At 49.2% G+C, this 20,144-nt stretch overlaps 1 protein-coding gene across 1 annotated transcript in view; it reads right to left on the minus strand.

Annotated features, from left to right (window-relative positions):
- Positions 1 to 4,961: 4,961 nt before the first annotated feature.
- LOC121152851 (olfactory receptor 5V1-like) overlaps positions 4,962 to 20,144 on the minus strand; it is a 37,568-nt gene continuing 22,385 nt past the window's right edge. Inside the window, exon 4 of the mRNA XM_040975048.1 lies at positions 4,962 to 5,922. Within this exon, the coding sequence (XP_040830982.1) occupies positions 4,962 to 5,900 (939 nt within the window). The 5' untranslated portion in view covers positions 5,901 to 5,922. The remainder of the gene's footprint in view (positions 5,923 to 20,144) is intronic.

The raw sequence follows: 20,144 nt of genomic DNA on the forward strand, positions 1-20,144 counted from the left end.
GTCTACATGGGACTCAGAGCAGAAGCAGCAAAACAGACCACCAACAGACAGACCCTGCTAGGAAACCTGTTTCAATTGCATAATGCAACTCGAGGGTGCTCCATGTCTCACCTGTCACTCTTCCCTCATATTTCCCTAGCAACAAGCACACCAGAACTCCCAGGTGGCCATTGCTGCCTGGCTGCAACACACACTGAATTCTGACGTGCATCCGCTCTGCACAGGAAGGCATTAGGCATGCCTATGTCTTTGTCACAGCCCCAGCCCACAGCATCCCCTCCCAGAGTTTCACGCAGGGCCTCTAAGCAGGCGCCTTCCTGCAGCCCTCATTTCCATCTGGCTTCCGTTTGTGCTGAGAGGATGTCACATTTCTCATCATCAGTCGACTTCCAGACACACAGCTATGCAGAAGAGAAGCTGCTACTGTTCTCGTGTCGGGAGCTCGACCATGTTGGCTACCCAGGCATCTGTTTGCGCAGCGCAAGTGCACACTGTGTCCCCAAGTGAGAGCAGTAGACGCACGCACACTTGTAAGCATTGTTTATTAATGGAATTTCCTTCTGAGAAACTGCAGCTTGGCACTTTCACAGACATCGCTTTCCCTCTGCAAAATGTCTGTGTGCTTCTACTGTTTTTATTATGAAGGTCCTGAATAAATTTTAAAATACTTTCTCATGTTTTAATATCTGGTTGTTTTTATTCCTGATTTCCTAAAACCTTTTTCAGGGTTTACTGTGTGAAGTAGCAGAGCTTAAGTTCCAACTGGAAATACCCACTACAGCTGCGGGCAGCAGCCCACGTGTCAGTGTGTCATCACAGCGGGCATCATATAGCTGCACCTTGACACTGACCGTGCCTGTAGGAAAGGCCAGGGAAATGGGAGGCCCTGAGCCCCACCCCAACTTCACCCTCTTGGAATATTCAGTTACCCCCAGCCCTGCAGTGTAAAGGACAGCCCAAGCTTCACATTTGCTGTTTATTTCTGCCCCTCTCTCTCCCCCACCCATCTATCCCGCCTCTCTCTGTTTCCCTCTGCATCTCTCCCTCCGTTGTGCTCTCTCTCTCTCTCTCTCTCTCTCTCTCTCTCCCCCACCTCTCTGTGTCTCCCCCACTCCATGTCTCCCCACAAGGGCAGGGAGCCAGACTTAGGAGATTCCAATGTAGAGACCCCCCAGCACCTCCAGGCCACCCTGAAGGGCTACTCAGTATCAATATTTTGTTTCATATGTTTTTCATGCACACACACAGGCTCAGTGTCTCCTGTTCCATGCCTCTGCAGCTGTTACTGTGTGTGGAAGGAAGGACCAGCACTGCCCTGGGGCTCACAGGCAGGAAACCCTCTTTCACCGAGGTCAGTGCTGTGACCAGTACCTCACATGCCCATGTTGCTGACCTCACGCCAACGTGTCCTCCTGCGCACTTGTGCAGTGCCCCTAGCCATGTCTACAACCATCAGGGGTGTCTGTCCACAGGCCTGGCCCTTCCCCACACGCCCGCCGGGTCCAGACCTTCTGCTTCTTGTAAATCCTCACTCTGGTCTGAGCCACCAGCTGGATTTCTGCCTGGGGTTGCCCTGACTTCAAACACGACTTACAGGTGAGCACTCCGGCCCTATGTACACCCACACCTACCCGGAGTGGCCCCCAGCCTCTCTCAGTGGCCTTTTCTCCCCCACAGGCATCTTTGGTTGACATTCTCACCAGAATCTAGGAGCTGCACTCTGACGCTGCAGCAAGGACACCTCCATCCCATCGGGCAGCTCGGTTCTGTGCCCAGCTCCACTCCTGACTGCATCTTCCTGCTAACTCAGACCCCTGGAGGCCCCAGCCCCTACACAGCCCAAGAAGCCTGCATTAGTCCCTGGTCCCCAGCCTGCCACTGGCATTTGGGGAGTTAACCAGGAGTTGGTAATTGACTGTTTCTCAAATAAACAAGTCTAAATCATGATGCATGTGGCAAGTGGACCAACACAGGCTGCACAGTGAGCCCTGGTAGACTCTCAGAAAAATGTTGTCCATCTAGACTTCTTCCTGCACAGAGACCCCTGGCAGACCTGCCTCCAGCTGGGAGGGGCAAGGGCTGGGCTGAGCTGTGCTGAGCTGTGTGGGTGCCATGGATGCCCGCAGGAGCTGTGGTGTAAATGTCAGCGTGAAGAGGGTGTGGATCTCACAGATTCCATAAGAGCACGGCTCCGAGTGATGCTCCCCCACACAGTCTGGAACATCGAGACTAGCTTTTCATGTCCAATTCAGCTGTGCCTTTGGGTACACCTCCCAGCCCCCCAACACACACACTGCAGCTCCAGTGCTGCAACTGCCTCCATCACCCCTGGCCTAGAGTGACTCCCGGGCACAGACACAACGGGATAAGTGCCCTGTGTCAAGCCACAGATCCATCGGATGCTGGCCAAGGCAGATTAATTACCCTAGTAGCTGATCCCAGGAGGTGCTGCCTGCATGGCAAGGCTCCCTCCACTGAACCTGCCATGGCCTTTGGCTCCTCCCTTCTCCCCGGGAGCCCAGACTGGTGTGCTTTTGCCCAGCTCCGTGTAGAAAGCTGCCCAGCCTCCTCAGATCCTCAGGCTCTGTGGGAGGGCACGTAAGGATACCATTTTAACTCACCACTTGTCAGTTTACTTCACAGACTAAGCCATGCAAATTTCACAGGGAAAGGAATGAATGTAAAGCTTCCTTATGGGGGCTGATGCATGGCATAGCAAGCTAAGCTTCCACCTGCATTCCATTTGGCTGCTGGCTCATGTCCCACTGTTCCACTTCTGCTTGTGACCTGAGAAAGCAGTAGAGGATGGCCCAAAGCCTTGGGATCCTGAACTCACATGAAAGACCCAGAAGAACCTCTTAGCTTTCTGGCTTCAGATTAGCTCAGCTCCAGCTGTTGCAGCCACTTGGGAAGTGAGTCAGTGGTAGATCTCTCTCTCTCTCTCTCTCTCTCTCTCCCTTCCTCCCTCCTTCTCCTTATAATCTGTTCTTTGAATAGAAATAAGTCATTTTAAATGCACTAAAGCTTCGTTACACCATGAAGCAAAATTCTATGATTAAATACATTTTAAAAACAGAAATAAATCAAAGTATATGACAATAGAAAAACTCAAATCACCTAGACAGCAAGGGAGGAAGAAAAAAAATCATCCAAAAACCAAATGACATTATAAAGTATTACCTGCTAATAATTATTCTGGATATAAATTGATTGAATTCTTTTCAAAGAAACAGTATGACTGCGTGGAATACAATAACAAACTATGCTGCCTGCAAATGATTCACTTTAATTTGGAGGAGCCACATGACTGAAGGTGAAGGAGTGTAAAAGGTTATTCTGCACAGAAGAAAATCAAGAGAATACACGTAGCTACATTTATTTACACTAAAATAGACCATAAGTCAAAAACCTCAGAGAGAGTAACACATTCTACAGCAGAAAAGTTGTGAATTCATCAAGGACTGTAACAATTGCAGACCAACACCCCCAGGGCACCTCACTACACAGAGACAAGGGCGGAGAGGGGCTGAGTGCAGCAGGGAAAAGGCAGGTCTCAATAGCAGATCCTGCAGAGAGAAGATTAACAAAGAAACACTGAGCTATGTGTCAGACTAAATGAATGTACCCAAACATCCAGCCAAAACAACAAAGTCACACTCTTCAGGAATAAATGGGACAGACCTGCAGACAGACCACAAGTGAGACCTCAAGGCCATGTCCACACATGCAGAGATGCGCCTGGACCCAGCCACTCAGGATGAATGAGACTCAGTCGTGCACAGGGTTGTAAGACTGGAGAAAGAAGAGTGCAAGACATCCTCTGGCAAACGGTTTTCAGGTTTGATCCCAAAGTGTAGGCAACTAAAACACCCACAAAAACGAAACAACTTCTGCTTTAAAGGGAGACAGGTTCAGTGAAAAGGCTGTCCAGACTGGAAGAAGCCATCTGCAAGGCATGGAGGGCCTTCAGAAGCTCAGGGAAAGCCTTGCTAATCTGTTAGAGCATGTCTGAGCAGGGTTGGGTTCAATCTGGAAGAAGCCATCTGCAAGGCATGGAGGGCCTTCAGAAGTTCAGGGAAACCCTTATTATGCTTTTGAAGCAAATTTAACTTGTGCTGATTTGTTAGACCACATATGAGCAGGATCTGGTTTGAGGTACTAAGACAGATAAGACATTGGCTTAAAAGCAGCTCCTGTCACAGCCACTTAAGTTCTGCTAAAATTGAGGCAAAAACAAACACTTAATTGGTGGTAAAGTTTGGGGAAGGATGCAGCAGGCTCTGGGCAGGCAGTCACTTTAGGATGGAGCAAGTAAGGTGGGAGATGAAGTTCACAGAGGCCACCATCCACATCAACTCGCCCCAGTGAGGAGCATCAGATTAGGATCAAAAATAAGAGCCAACATCACAGACAGCGCAGTTGACTCAACTTACACTATTGGGACAAAAAGATTAAAACTGACCACTTTCGGCTCATTGGGTCCCAAAGCCTTTGTGCCCAGGTCGGCTGTGGACAGAGAGGGCAGGCCCTGCCACAGAAGGCACCTGCAGAGCTGTGCGGGGGGAGGAAACGCCCTCCAGACAAAGCACAATGGGAGCAGATGCAGCCTGAGGTGAGGGGCACCAGAGGGCTGGTGGCTAGGGGTGGGAGCAGCCCAGTGGGAGCAGCAGAAACGTCAAGAAAAAACCCTTCTAGGCATCACCGTTCACAGTCCCATTTAGCTTCTGCATCCCCTATGTGGTTCCTAGTCTTTAGAAAGTTTTACATTGCAAGATAAACTATAACATCAGTGCACAGACATGAGGCATGTAACCAAGAAAAATAAAGTGATGTGGTATGGAGTGATGTAGATGGCTGTATAAAACATGTAGACACATGCATATCAGGAGAGAATCAGGCTCCCAGGATTCTTGCTACACACTGGTTTTCAAAGTTGAGCTGCTCTACATTCCTACTGCCTGCTATGACCATGTTCCATGACACAGGACCCTTCTGAGGGCTCCCTTCACCTCCGTGTTCCTCAGGCTGTAGATGATGGGGTTCAGCATGGGAGTGAAGACCCCATTGAGCATAGAGATGAGCCTGTCTCGGGCAGGCAAGTGCTGGCTGGAGGATGGACGGATATAGGTAAATATGGCCGTGCCATAGAACAGGCAGACCACCAGGAGGTGGGAGGCACATGTAGAGAAGGCTTTGCGCTTGCCTTCCACCGACTGGATCCTCAGGATGGAGGAGACGATGTAGAAGTAGGAGATGAGGGTGGTGAGGAAAGCGCCAACCCCAAAGATACCTCCGACCACCAGGACCAGCATCTCTGCCAGGTACGTGGACGAGCAGGAGAGAGCCACAATCTGTGGAATGTCACAGTAGTACTGGTTGACCAGGTTGGACCTGCAGAAGGACAGGCTGAAGGTGGCCATGGTGTGGATGAAGGAATTAAGGAAGCCAGCTGCCCACGTCCCAGACGCCAGCTGGACACAGCGAACCCTGGTCACCATGAGGGTGTAACGAAGAGGGAAGCAGATGGCCACGTACCGGTCATAGGCCATGGCAGCCAGCAGGAAGACTTCCGTCCCCAACAGGGCCACCAGGAAATAGAGCTGCAATGCACAGCCAATGAGCGAAATGCCATTCTCCTGTGTCAGGAGATTCTGCAGCATCTTGGGCACAGTGGTCGAAGGGCAGAGCATGTCGATGAAGGACAGGTTTGCCAGGAAGAAGTACATGGGCGTGTGCAGCTTCTTCTCGGTCCCGATGGCCAGCAGAAGGGCCCCGTTTCCCACCAAGGTGACCTGGTAGACGGTGGCAAAGAGCACGAAGAGAGGGTAGCGCACCTCGGGCAGCTCCGAGAGCCCCATGAGGATGAACCGAGTCACCGAGGAGACGTTGTGGGTGTCCATCTCTTGCTCCTCAAGGATGTATCTGCAGGAAGGAAGCAATCAATCAGACAGGTTGAGTGACAAGCCAGCAGGCAGGAGACAAGAAATTCTTCAAACCAGCTTATGTCTGGTGGATGAGCAAGCAGCAAGCACCCTGCAATTAAAGAGCCAAGTACTAACACTGCTGTGAATCAGCTGGTGAGGCCCCTGGAGAGGCTCATCCTCAGCTCCTCTCCAAGGGGAAGGCTTGAGCAACCACAACACTCACATTCTGGGCTCCAGTTAAGACACTCAGCAGTCCAGTGCCTTACAAAGAGCCTTGAAGACACCTAACATTTACCCCATTCCGGTAAAGAGACTCACAGTAACCTGCCTCTCCGATCAAGTGACTGAACAGCACAGCCTCCTGGCAAATGGGAGGCTGACCCCTCCACACCCGCTGGGCTCCCCCTCCAGTCAAAGCCCACAGTGCCTTCCCACAACCTCTGGGAACTTGATGGGCACTGCCTCACATTGTCTCATCATGTGTAACTCCCTGAACTATCTCATCACAAAACACCTCAAAGGGAGACACCGTGAGTTATATATTTATACATGTTATGTACTTTTGAGAGTTATATATTAAACCTGTCTGAATTCATGATATACATATGTTGTAAATGAATCAGCAGACACATGGAAAACACAAATAATGAAGGGAGCTTTGTGTGAAGGCGATGGCTCAGGAGTTGTGGTCCCAGCCCTACACACAAGCCCAGGTGGACTTCTGGGCTCCTGGCTTTGCCTTGACCCAGCCCTGGCTGTATCAGGAACTGGGAGATGAACCAGCAGACACACAATCTCTGTCTCTGTCTTCCAAATTAAAAATAAAAATTGACCATGCAATGACAATCAGTAAAGGAAACTTACCCTTTTGTGTAGAGCAAAAGCCAAACACAGCAGCTATAAAATTGTCTTCAGCAAACAGCTGATTCCAGTCTCCACCATGCAGAGAAAAACACAATCAGGAAACAAACAAACAAAAAATACCATACCTTAGCATAATAAAGTTACACTTCACATCATGTATGGTTGCCAAAGCAAAAACATGTTTGTGCTTTCATTAGAATAAAACTTTATATGACCAATAAAAACTTCTACAAGACTCTAAATGAGCCAGCCAACAAACTATATCAGTAATAAAACCAAATGCATCATTTGTGGCTCAGACCCATGTTCACTTGTCCTGCACAATTTGTTATCATGCACACTTTTCCCTTAGGAGAGAATCACAATGACGACTCCTGAGGGAGCATTCTTGCCTTCTCCATATATGGGCTCCAGAGCTGGAAATTTAAAGTACCAGCTGCCACCAGGGCAGCCAGTGCACCAATGGCGCCAGGCGAAGCCCACTAGCTGCCCAGTGACAAGCTCTGGGGACTTTGGGGTGACAAATTACTAACTAGGGACACCCAAGGATGAGGCAACCATTCATGTAGGTGAGAAATGACTCCTGAGGGACTCCGAACAACAGGGTCACTGTACTTGCAGGTAAGCGAGGGGACTGAGATCTGGTGGTGTGGAAGGGAGAGACCAGGAGATCTGTAAGGGTCAGACAAAGGCACCAGCTCACATTGGAGTCATGAGTTGGGCTTGTTAGCATGGAACATTGCTGACCACCACATGCCAGTCCACACAAAAGAGCACTGTCTGGCAGGGCTAGAGACCAGAACCTGACTGAGTGTCAGAACTGGGGATGGGTCTCTTTAGACAGGGCCATGACACTAACCAGGTCCAGGGGTATATTCCATGAGGGATTTGTGGACACATTCCCACTGGTTAGATTAAGAATGGTGGGGTCAGGTGAAACTGCAATCTCCACTGGCATGCCCAAGAACTTTGGATGGGAACAGGCCTGACTGGGGAACTAGGGCGACACCCCAGCTGGGTTGGGTTGCCCAACAGTGAGCATGAGAGCTGGACTGAAGGAAATAAGTTGGGCTGGACATGGCTATAGTATCCCTCAGCCTGGGTGTCTACTGGGTCTGGAGAGTGGCAACTCAACTATACTCTAGCACCCAATGGTACTCAAGAGTGCCAGGGTGAGTGTAGAATGGGCTGGACTAGGTCTTGACTCCTGCTGAACCATGTGAAAGCTGTGTCTGAGCATGGATTAGGTGTGGCTGGACTGCAACACCCAACAGTAAGAACCAGAATGGATGTGGGCTGCTTGAGCAAGGCCACTGTTCATGCCAGCACAAGAGGTGCACAAAGCAGCCTAGACCAAGGACCCACTGGTGTGCACAAGACCTGCCTCTGAGAGGAGACCAGGCAGAGGAGCCTGGGAAACTGCTTTGTAGAAAAGCAGCCCATGCAGATTAGCGTAAGAACCAAGGGAAGGAGCAGTCCTGACCATGCCAGGTCACAGTGCCCGCTGGCATACATGATGTCAGGTCTGAGGACAGACCTGCCTGGGCCAGTTCATAATATCCACTGGCATAGCAGAGAACCAAGATAGGGAAACGGTGCAGGAGAGGCCAGGTCAGGCCGCAACACCAGCCACTTTACATTGAGGCAACACGACAGTACATACTGAGGTGAGGTGAGCCATGCCAACTAGGGACCAGATGATATCGGGTTCATGAGCCCCAGGGGTGGGAGATCCAGTGGGGTTAAGGTCGCCTGGCCTTGGTCCTTGGTCCTGCCTGTGAGTTAAAAAGGCACAGCTGTGGATGCAGTCCCTGATGCACATGGAGAATATAGCAGCGCATATTGGACAACTACCCCTGCAGAGGATGATAGCACAAATCTGGGAGACTGGAGACTTGAGGTGGACTGCAAAACCTAGCCCAGCTAATGGGGCACTGGGAGAACCGCATTACCCTTGGATTGGTGAAGTGACAGCATTGCAGATCTACCCAGACCACTTGATCAGAACCCTCAGAACATGCACTATAGTGGGACCTAGACTGATATTTGGTGGCAGTGCTGCACCCCTGGGTGTTGGGACATTTCAGAGGCCAGGTGTGGCTTCTCCTTTTGTCTCCTCCCTTCCCTCAGAGACAAGAAGAGATGGAGAATTAGAAGGCAATGATTTCACCCACTTTTCCCTTATCTTTGATCCTTCCCACCATGTTCAACTCTGTTATTCCCTTCAAACAAATCAATAAAATATAAAAAATAAAAGTGCATTATGATCAGCTGGATAAAGGGCACAGCTAACCACCTAACACATGTGGAAAACAACCTAAGCTACGGGAGCAACACTCACAGTTCACTACGTGTTTTCATTGACTCATAAAGTTGTACATTGTACAGGTTACCCGTGGTGTTCTGAGGCACATCTGCCTGAGAGGTAACCAGCTCAGAGTCGATGCATTTCTGTCTCATCCAATGTGTGTCCTTTATGCTTCATTGCTCTAGAGTTTTTGCAGATCTCGCTGCTGCACAAACCCCACAAGGTTGTTCTCTGAGTTCTGTGTCTTAACCTCACCCTGTTGTGAAGAACTCAAGCAGGATGAGTCTGTTTGGCATCTCTGTTACTCTCTGTTCTTCCCAAGAGGCCACATGTCTGATTTCTTCCCTTTGCAAACGTTTCTTATTCAGCAGCTCTGTAGTGCAAACCTGTAGCTTTGCATAGACAGCTGCGCCTTACTCCCAGGGTCCAGGAGAACTTGCTGGACCCAAGACTGTAAGCAGGTGCCTCGGCCATGGGATCGTGACTTCCAGGTACCCACAGCACTGTGAGGTGATGACTCCTAGACCTCCGCTTGTATGCGTGCACACTGGGCCTTAGCTTTCCATTTCCTGAATTCCTCATCTCTGTGATGCACCAGTGACAGCCATCTTCGCCTCACCGACAAATGTGAAGCCAGCATGTTAGCAGCACCTGGCATTTCTGCCTCTGCCCTCTGAGCAGCCCAAGTCTGCTCCAAGTATTTCCTCGTTCACCTTCCACTTTCCTGTGGCAACTTGAAGCTGCTGTGGTTACTCTCATTGAAGTGGAGACTCCATGTCTTTTTGGCCATGTTTCTTCTCATTAAAATGAAGACTCCTTGCCTGTTGCACAGTTTCTATCAGCCCCACTCTGTATTAGGAGTGTTTCCATCACCTGCCTTCCTGATGGAAAACTTGCTCTTGGCCCACAGCTTTCTCTGGGAGCTACACATTCTACTCACCCCACTCTGTCTTGCTGGCTCCAAGACAGCAACCAAGTGAGCCAGGCAGGAGAGAATGAGGGCACTGTGGGAAATAGACCCTCTGCCCTGGGCTCTCCACCAGGAAGCACAGCTGGACCTCCAGCCATTTAAAGGAGTCCAGTGCATTGACAGTGCCTGGCACAGCACACAGTATCACACAGAGATGGACCTGGCCTTGGGCACAGTGCATGGGCAGAATTTGCCTTATCAAACCAAGACAATGGGGAGCTAGTAGATTTTCCTGACGTCATCCAACCTTACAGGTGGAGTGTGTGAGACAGTCACCACTCCCGATCTTTCCGTTGTAGGCATTGTTCTTCTCATCAGCACTGTCGTCTCTCACAGGGACACGTGTCAGGGCTGGCCAGTGACTTCATTTCTAGCTTAGGTCAGAGATGATGTTAGAGGCAACTCTTTTTTTTTTTTTACTTCTTTTTATTATTATCATTTTATAATACAGTTCCATAGACCCTGGGATTTCCCTTATCCCCTCCCCAATTCCCTCCCCCTCACTTAGTTCCCCTATATCATTACTATAGTATAGTTCTTCATACACAGTCATATGTCCATCATTGCAGGCATAGACACTGGCAGAGTCCAGCATCCTATTGTCAAGATATAGTAAACAATTTCATTCGGAATCCATCTTTGCCTGGAAGCAGAGATGCATACTGCATTGTATCATCACATCTGGATATGACAGTCTCCACTACACAGTTACAATACATCCCCTTAAATGAAAAGCCACACTACAAAGTCAACAACAGGAAGAGAAAAGAGAAATTTACAATGCCATGAAGTTAAATAACATGCTACTGAATGACTAATGAGTCACTGAAGAAATGAAAAAGAAGATCAAGAAAAATGATGCTACTGTATGATCTATGAATCATTGAAGAATTTGATCAGAAGTGCTTTGAAGAGATAAAAGTAGCCAAAAACAGAATCAAAATCCATGAGATATAGTTTCTACTGATCTTTGTTGGTGAAATGTCTCCTGTAGGCAACAAATAGATGTGTTTTGTTTTTTAGTCCAGTCTACTAATCTATGCCTTTCGGTTGATAAAATTTAAGCCATTTATTTTCAAGGTTACTATGAGCGGGTGGTAATTTGGTTCTGTCATTTTAGGAATGGGTTGTTCATTGATTTAGTCTTCCGTTGTTTTACTGGGATGTTCTTCGCATTTGCCTTTGGTTTTGGTAGATGTTATTCCTTTTCTCTGTCAAGAACATCTTTAAGTATCATTTGTAGGGCAGGTTTGGAAGAGGCATGTTCTTTTTTTTTTTTTTAAAGATTTATTTTTATTATTTTTTATTGGAAAGGCGGATATACAGAGAGGAGAGACAGAGAGGAAGATCTTCCGTCCGATGATTCACTCCCCAAGTGAGCGCAACGGGTCGATACTATGCCGATCCATAGCCAGGAGCCTCTTCCGGGTCTCCCACGCGGGTGCAGGGTCTCAAAGCCTTGGGCCGTCCTCGACTGCTTTCCCAGGCCACAGGCAGGGAGCTGGAAGGGAAGCGGGGCTGCCGGGATTAGAACCGGCGCCCATATGGGATCCCGGGCGTGCAAGGCGAGGACTTAACCACTTGCGCCACCGCGCCGGGCCCCAGAGGCATGTTCTTTTAACTTTGCTTTACTGTGTGCTCTGGCCAGCAGTGCCAGTACCGTGGACAGGGAGAGGGTCTGGGGATGAAGCACCGACAGGAGACCAGTGATGGTAGAAGTCTCTGCAAAGTCTTTCCTTATTGCTCCTTTACCTCTTCTTATATACTTGTGTATGTGAGAGCCTGGGGATGTGGGTCTATGTGTGTGAGAGCCTGAGAGCCTGTTCTATGGGCCTATGTGTGTGTGAGAGCCTGGCAGCAGTGACCTACATGTTGAGAGCAGCAAAGAAAGCAGGAATTACTTGCGTGCAAGGGGAGAAGCCAGCCTTGGGAGGGACCTCACACCAAGCCTGGCTCCATCCCATAGCCCTAATGGAGAGGTTCTCGCTTGTTGAACAAGGGAAGAAATACAGAAGCAAATCCACATTGATTGAGGAAAAACTCTCCTCACTGCTCATTGTCTGGTGGGTGCTGGGCTTCCCCTGGGGACACCTTAGGGGAGTCCCAGAACCCAGCACTAGACGGTGGTGAGGTCTGTCCAGAATTTACAGAGGATTTCAGCAGTTCCATCTCCTGAAACCCAGCACAGCAGGTCTCCCAGACAGGAGGAGGGAGGCAACACAGAGGGGTTGCCCACTGGACTCTCAATTACCTTCTGTGCTGCTCACCTGGCCTGGCAGCTGTGCGCCCCTCTTTAAGCACACCACCAAACTTAGTGCCTGGAAAGATGCTTCCTCTTCATTTCTGTTTTCTTCTCATCTCTAACTTTGGCCACCCAAAAGTTACATTCCAGTCACTTCAGTTGATAACAATTGTATTGAGAAGGAATTCACATTACACACAATTCTCCCACTTGAGTGGTTTTTCAACATAACACAGAGATTTAAACTTACGACCAGAATCCATTTGTTCCAAAAGACCCCATGCCTGAACCTTTATGCCCAATCCATTAGGCAAGTTCCATTCCCCGCGCTGCCTGCCCTCAGTCTTTGGACACCACTAATCTACACACACATAGAAACACTTGCAAACACACACTGAAACACACACACATGCCTACCTAGACCAACACCCTCACACATACACACGGACAAATCTGTTCCTGGGCATACAAAGACATGTACACTAAGACATACATTACACTCACACACCCATAAGATCCATCGATAGGCACATCTCCCACACACGTGGACTGTCACATACATGCTCATGCACATAAATCCTTAGATAGCACACTGACACAGACAACCCAGACATGGACACCTGTATAACACACATGCATGTACACACATAGATACACACCACACTGACACACACCACACTCACATAACATACACAGACACCTATATAATATACACACATGTACATATACACATAATACACACACCACACTCATGCACAATGCACACAATATACTCAACAACACAACAGTTTTCTGAGGGCTCCCTTCACCTCCGTATTCCTCAGGCTGTAGATGATGGGGTTCAGCATGGGAGTGAAGACCCCATAGAGCATAGAGATGAGCCTGTCTCGGGCAGGCAAGTGCTGGCTGGAGGCACGGCGCATGTAGGTAAATATGGCCGTGCCATAGAACAGGCAGACCACCAGGAGGTGGGAGGCACAAGTAGAGAAGGCTTTGCGCTTGCCTTCCACCGACTGGATCCTCAGGATGGAGGAGACGATGTAGAAGTAGGAGATGAGGGTGGTGAGGAAGGCGCCAACCCCAAAGACCCCACCTATCACTAAGGCAAGGGTCTCTGCCAGGTACGTGGACGAGCAGGAGAGAGCCACAATCTGTGGAATGTCACAGTAGTACTGGTTGACCAGGTTGGACCTGCAGAAGGACAGGCTGAAGGTGGCCATGGTGTGGATGAAGGAATTAAGGAAGCCAGCTGCCCACGTCCCAGACGCCAGCTGGACACAGCGAACCCTGGTCACCATGAGGGTGTAACGAAGAGGGAAGCAGATGGCCACGTACCGGTCATAGGCCATGGCAGCCAGCAGGAAGACTTCCGTCCCCATCAGGGCCACCAGGAAATAGAGCTGCAATGCACAGCCAATGAGCGAAATGCCATTCTCCTGTGTCAGGAGGTTCTGCAGCATCTTGGGCACAGTGGTCGAAGGGCAGAGCATGTCGATGAAGGACAGGTTTGCCAGGAAGAAGTACATGGGCGTGTGCAGCTTCTTCTCGGTCCCGATGGCCAGCAGAAGGGCCCCGTTTCCCACCAAGGTGACCTGGTAGACGGTGGCAAAGAGCACGAAGAGAGGGTAGCGCACCTCGGGCAGCTCCGAGAGCCCCATGAGGATGAACCGAGTCACCGAGGAGACGTTGTGGGCATCACCGACTCTCTCCTCGAGGACAAATCTGAGAATGGAAACCAGCCAACAGGTTAGGGTGAGAAAGCTCAGCCTGATACCTACGTGGAAATTAGTGTCTGGTTAAGACAGAGATTTCAGTATCAGAATCAATGAGAAAAGTCTGTGATATTTCAAAGACTCTCCAGTTTCGTTCCTGCTCCAGAAGACACCCTCCTAGCAGCAGCAGCAGACGTCTGGAAAGTCCACTTTCTCAGGAAAGCCACGGCAGCTGGTGGTTGTCATGCCGCTGTCACATCGCCTTGTTCTCCATGAGCAGTTCTGTGCTCCACACACCTTCTGTGGTTCCTTGTCGCACAAGCCTTCATCATACCAGGAGTCAGCAGACACAGGAAGAGATGAGTGAAAGGCTGGGGTGTCTGCTCCCAGAGTTTCCACTGAGAAGACCCTGATGTGGGAGCAGCTCAGCAGGATCAGAATCAGAGTGGAATTCAACACACGCAAATTTAGGATCGTGCCTGAAGGATCCCACCAAAAGACGATCCACACACCTTTTCCCTTAAAACACATGGGCTTGCCTGTGTGTGAGAGATTTTAGTAAGACTGGAATTCCCTAAACCACGTATGCTGGAGCGTATCGGCCTGCCTTATTCCTGGTCAGTTGTGTGTTCCTTAGCAGCCCACGTAAGCACACACTTCCAGCCATTTGTAAACAGACCTCATTTGGACATCTACCCTTCCCCCCCTCTGTGTATTGCCTCTGTCCCTTTGGCATCTGATTTCTCTGCCTTTATATTGATCATGCTTGACAGAAAACTCAGAGAAAAGGATAGAAAAGAAAACGCAAGTCACTTTGTGTGATTTCCCATCCTTTTTGTGTTGCCTGATAAGAGCTCAAGCCAAAAGTAAAGGATGAGTAACACAAACACACAAAATGCCATTCACACGGTGCAAGTGGGTCTCACCCCCTCTCTTGCCAGGTTAGGACTGGCATCACAGACAACAGGAGACGCTATGGTTCCTTCCCCAAACAGCACCAGATTTGGAGGAACGTCTTGAACGTTAGGAGAGAAAATCATAGTAATTTAATCATAGTTGTTTAAAAACAACACAGTGATTGTGAGAAGCAGGAGCATAACATCTTGATTAAGACATTATCTGACTGCACATCAGGTTATCCAACAAGCATCTTTCAGAAAATGGTAACACATGTTTGCTCCATTTTGCTCTTGATTGTTTAAATGTTTTAAATCAAGTTAAAGTTTCTGGATATATATAACAGGATCCTTTAAAGTGTTCATGGAAAATGGAGTTAGAAATGTTAGCTTATTTTGATGCCAAAAATCTTCTGAAATTTGTGCATGTCATTTTCATAACACATTTCCCAAGAAATATGAAAAAAATCACCAAAACTTTTGTGTGTCAAAATAAGCTCGTACTTTTAATTGTTTTTACATGAACACTTGGCCATACGGTGACACTGGTGCAGGGACTATGGGGCTGCTCCTGGGAGACACTCAACCAACCAGCCTGCCGTCCACTCCAGGCCTTACCCTCTTGTTTGTGTGGTTGCAGCCACATGCATCGTTTAGGAAGCTCTCCTCAGTAAGCAGCGACTCCAGCAGCCCACTACACAGAGAAAAAGACAAGCATGTAGTTCAGCACCACAGCCCCTGGCGGCTCTTGGGTGCTGGGACAGCTCAGAGTTCACCATGTGTATAGTTATCGACATCAAGGAAATGCTATTGAATGTTTCATCAGAAACCAAGAAGACAGCTAAAGCTCTGTTGCTGAGGAAGCAATTGATCGTGGGTGGGTTGGCACTGCTAACCTGGGGGCATCACCACCGCTGCCTGGAGTTCCATCCCTGCACCCTGTATTACAGGACCCATAAATCCAGGTCCGTGAGTCCCAAACCCTCTTGCACACAGCAGCTATTTAAATCCGTGTAGCAATGGGGGGCCACCAGCATTGACATGCGTGTTCTTCAGAGAGAAGCTGGCAAGCTCTGTGCATGTAGTTGGTCACTCACTGTGCGCAAGTGAAAGCTCTCCTTTAATGGCCCCCACGCAATGTTCACTTGTGCCTAGTCTCTTCAACATGTGCATGTCACAGTATTTGTGCATATTCAGACACCCAATCCTGAAAGTCCTGCATGGGGCACACTAGTTTCTTACCTTCTTGTCTTCTGAGAGTTTGTCACCAATGCAAAAGCTGAAGCAGGGAAAGTCGAGACGCTGGAGGCTCTGCTGCACCCACACACACCCACATACAGAACCAGGCTTCGCCCCCACACAGGGCCCCTGCCAAGCCTGCCTGCAGGTTATGTAATGCCCACTATCCCATGGAGACTGGGCGGGGTGGTGGTTGTCCCTCTGCCCTTGGAAAATCTGAATTACTGCCAGCCTTGTAACGGGCAACAAAGCTGATCAATTAGAGAGAAAGAGATGTAGGTCACACAGGAATTGCACTTCATTTCTTGCAATTTTCTGGGGCAAAACAGGACAAGCTCCTTTCCCCGGTCATGGTATTGCCAGACAACACTGAAGAATGAAATGTAAAGAATTTTAAGTCGGAATAATTATTCCTGCCAAACATCTTCATGCTGCTAAGTCGCTATAAAATAGCATTTTTCAAATGTTAGCACAAATTATACTTTGTCATGCACCTGTATGTTGTTTCCTACCAACACCTGAAAGTTACTCTGCGGGTCACAGACTGAGTGGAATTTCCAACTTATTTCAGCCTGTAACCGCTAACTTGATTTTTCTAGCAGTGCAAAGGCCGAGACAAGCTTTTATGTGTGAATGTTAAAATTGAATACAATCACTCGCCTTAATCTCAGAACGCTGTGCTTGCTCTCTCACGCCCTCATGACCCGTTAGTGTGCTTTGTACAGCTAGCTTGTCTGCAGCTTTGGAATCTTCTTTGGTAATTTAACTGGAATCCTGCCTAGTGCAGAACTCTAATCCGAATCAGTGTTGCCTGCAGTCCCTCAACATGGCAGGCATTTCCCTTTGGTCAGTCGCCTGAGCTATCCAGCTGTGTGCCAGCATCCAGCAGCTGCTGCGCATACTGCCTTCCCATTTTTGTGTGTTGCCTTCCTGTTCAGTGTTATTTTAAAATATATTATTCTGCAAGAAGCTTGATTTCCAAATTTTTATTGGCAATGTGTAGAAATAGGACAGATCTTCATGTCTGAGCCTCTGTCTCACGGCCTTGTAGACCCACCTGCTACTCCAGGAGGTTTTCTTGGGGCAGTTGGCTGGCTCATCTGCAGGATGAGCTTGCCTAATACCTTAAACAATTATCATTTCTCTTTGATTAAAACCTGAAGTCCATGGCTTTAGTTTTATTTTATAGCTCTTTAAATGTACAGCCTAGAGCAGTCTCGTGTTAGAGACTGTTGCCCTGTGTCCTGCTGAAGCAACATAGCTCAGAGAAACCCCATTGGAAGTGTGCCCACTTTGCAGAGAGCTGGAAGGTGTGAGCAGGATTCCAGGAGTTGCTTGCTCTCCTGCATTCACAGAAGACAGTCCAGAGCCACAAAATGTGGGAACAAGAAGGACACATGGCTTCCACACACCATCCACGTAGGGGCGAAAGGACATCCACGTGGCCTCCACGGAGTGCTGTCTGTGTAATGTAGGCACTAACCTGAAGAAAATCACCTACACAGTGCACACTCCACACACAATGCACACTCCACACAGTGCACACTCCACACACAGTGCACACTCCACACACAGTGCACACTCCACACAGTGCACACTCCACACACAGTGTACACTCCACACAGTGCACACTGCACACAGTTCACAATGTACACACTCCACACAGGACACACTTCACAATGTACACAGTGCACACTCCACACAGGACACACTCCAACACAGTGTACACTCCACACAGGGCACACTCCACACAGTGCACACTCCACACAGTACACACTCCCCACACAGTGCACACTCCACACACAGTGCACACTCCCACACAGTGCACACTCCACACGCAGTGCACACTCCACACGCAGTGCACACTCCACACACAGTGCACACTCCCACACAGTGCACACTGCACACAGTGCACACTCCACACAGTACACACTCCCCACACAGTGCACACTCCACACACAATGCACACTCCACACAGTGCACACTCCACACACAATGCACACTCCACACACAATGCACACTCCACACAGTGCACACTCCATACACAGTGCACACTCCACACAGTGCACACTCCACACAGTGCACACTCCACACAGGACACACTCCACACAGTGCACACTCCACACAGTGCACACTCCACACAGGACACACTCCACACAGTGCACACTCCACACACAATGCACACTCCCACACAGTACACACTCCACACAGTGCACACTCCACACACAATGCACACTCCACACAGTGCACACTCCCACACAGTACACACTCCACACACAATGCACACTCCACACAGTGCACACTCCCACACAGGACACACTCCACACACAGTGCACACTCTCATACTGTGACTTCTTAAAGGGACATGAGTTAGATTGAATCTGCAGGTGCTCTGAACTTCTATGTTCAGAAATGGGTAAGTGGGGCTTTGGAGATGGTGAAGAGCAATTTCCATTTTATTTACTCAGATTCCCAAATCAGAATTTACTTTTCTGTATCAGCTGCTCCCCCTGCTGCACTGTGAATGCTCCACCCGGTCTCCAAGGGTGCAGCACAGTGACAATGCCCATGGCAAGGGCACTTGCTTCCTCCTATGGGAGAGGTGGAACCCTATGGGTTGTGCCATGCAAATACTTCCTCTGCTCTCTGAGTATCTCTGACATCTTTTTGTCAGAGACAAAAGAACCCATGACAGAGAAGGTAAGCTGAGAGCAGTGGAGTGTTACAGCTTATTTAGAGCCACGAGCCAGGGCCACAGAACGAGACTCCATCAACACACAGACTAATGACACAGGAGCAGGTGTGAGGTAGGGACAATGTGTGGAGGGAGCTCAAAAAGGGGCTCTGTTGGAAACTGTTGTTTCACTCCCTCAATAACTGAAATAGCCAGGTCTGAGCCAGACAGAAGCCAAGAGCCAGGAGCTCCCTCCTGGCCTTCCACATGGCTGGAGGGAGCCTAGTACTGGCTCCTCTGCTGCTGCCTTCCCAGGTGCTGGGTTGGAAGTGGAGCAGCTGAAAGGTGTCCAGCACTGGTGTCCAGTGGCAGCCCCCTTGCTGAGCCCAGCACTGGCCCTCCTAAGTGTGGGATTGTGGATGCTGCTGGAAATAGGGCTGCTCTTGGTTTCCTTTTTACAAGATTTGTTTTGGGACCCAGCCTAGCACCTAAATCCTTGCCTTGCATCTGCTGGGATCCCATATGGGTGCCGGTTTGTATCCCAGCTGCTCCACTTCCCATCCAGCTCCCTGCTTGTGGCCTGGAAAAGCAGAGAAGGACAGCCCAAAGCCTTGGGACCCTGTGCCCAAGAGGGAGACCAGGTGAGGCTCCTGGCTTCAGATCAGCTGCTCTCCAGCCATGCAAGCACTTGGGGAGTGAACCAGCAGGCAGATCTTTCTCTCTGCATCTCCTTCTCTCTGTACATCTGCCTTTCCAGTAAAAATAATAATAAAAAGCTTTGGGCCATCCTCAACTATTTTCCCAAGCCATAAGCAGGTAGCTGGATGGGATGTGAGGCAGTTGGGACAACCGGGACACAAACCAGCACCAATATGGGATCCCAGCGCCAAGCCCTCTCTTGATTTCCTTTTAAAGTTAGTGACTGCTAGCCTATCAATCGTGTAATACGTAAACGGACGTAATTGTGATATTTTCCAGTGTGAGTGCCTTGTGTTTGCCTTGTCCACCTGCTCTGACCTGGACTTGCAGAAGTGGTGAGAACAGACTCCCTCCCCTCATTCCTGGGCTGTGGGTCTTTCCCGTCTGAGCTGTGGGTCTTTCCCGTCTGGTTTCAGTTATGGTGAGGCGAGTTCCTTCTAGTCCGTTGTGTAAAACGTAGTTCAGTTGATGTGGAGAGGCCCTAAACGTGCACCTGTAAATTCCACTTTACCATGTTATAGAATCATTTAAAGTGCTGCTGGGTCCAGTTTGCTGGTATGTTGTTGATATTTTTATGTCAGAATTCAGCACTGATGCTGATCTACAGTGTACTTGT

This window comes from Ochotona curzoniae, unplaced genomic scaffold (genome assembly GCF_017591425.1).
Source record: "Ochotona curzoniae isolate NIBS_2020 unplaced genomic scaffold, NIBS_Ocur_1.0 contig_1, whole genome shotgun sequence".
Classification (NCBI taxonomy): Eukaryota; Metazoa; Chordata; class Mammalia; order Lagomorpha; family Ochotonidae; genus Ochotona; species Ochotona curzoniae.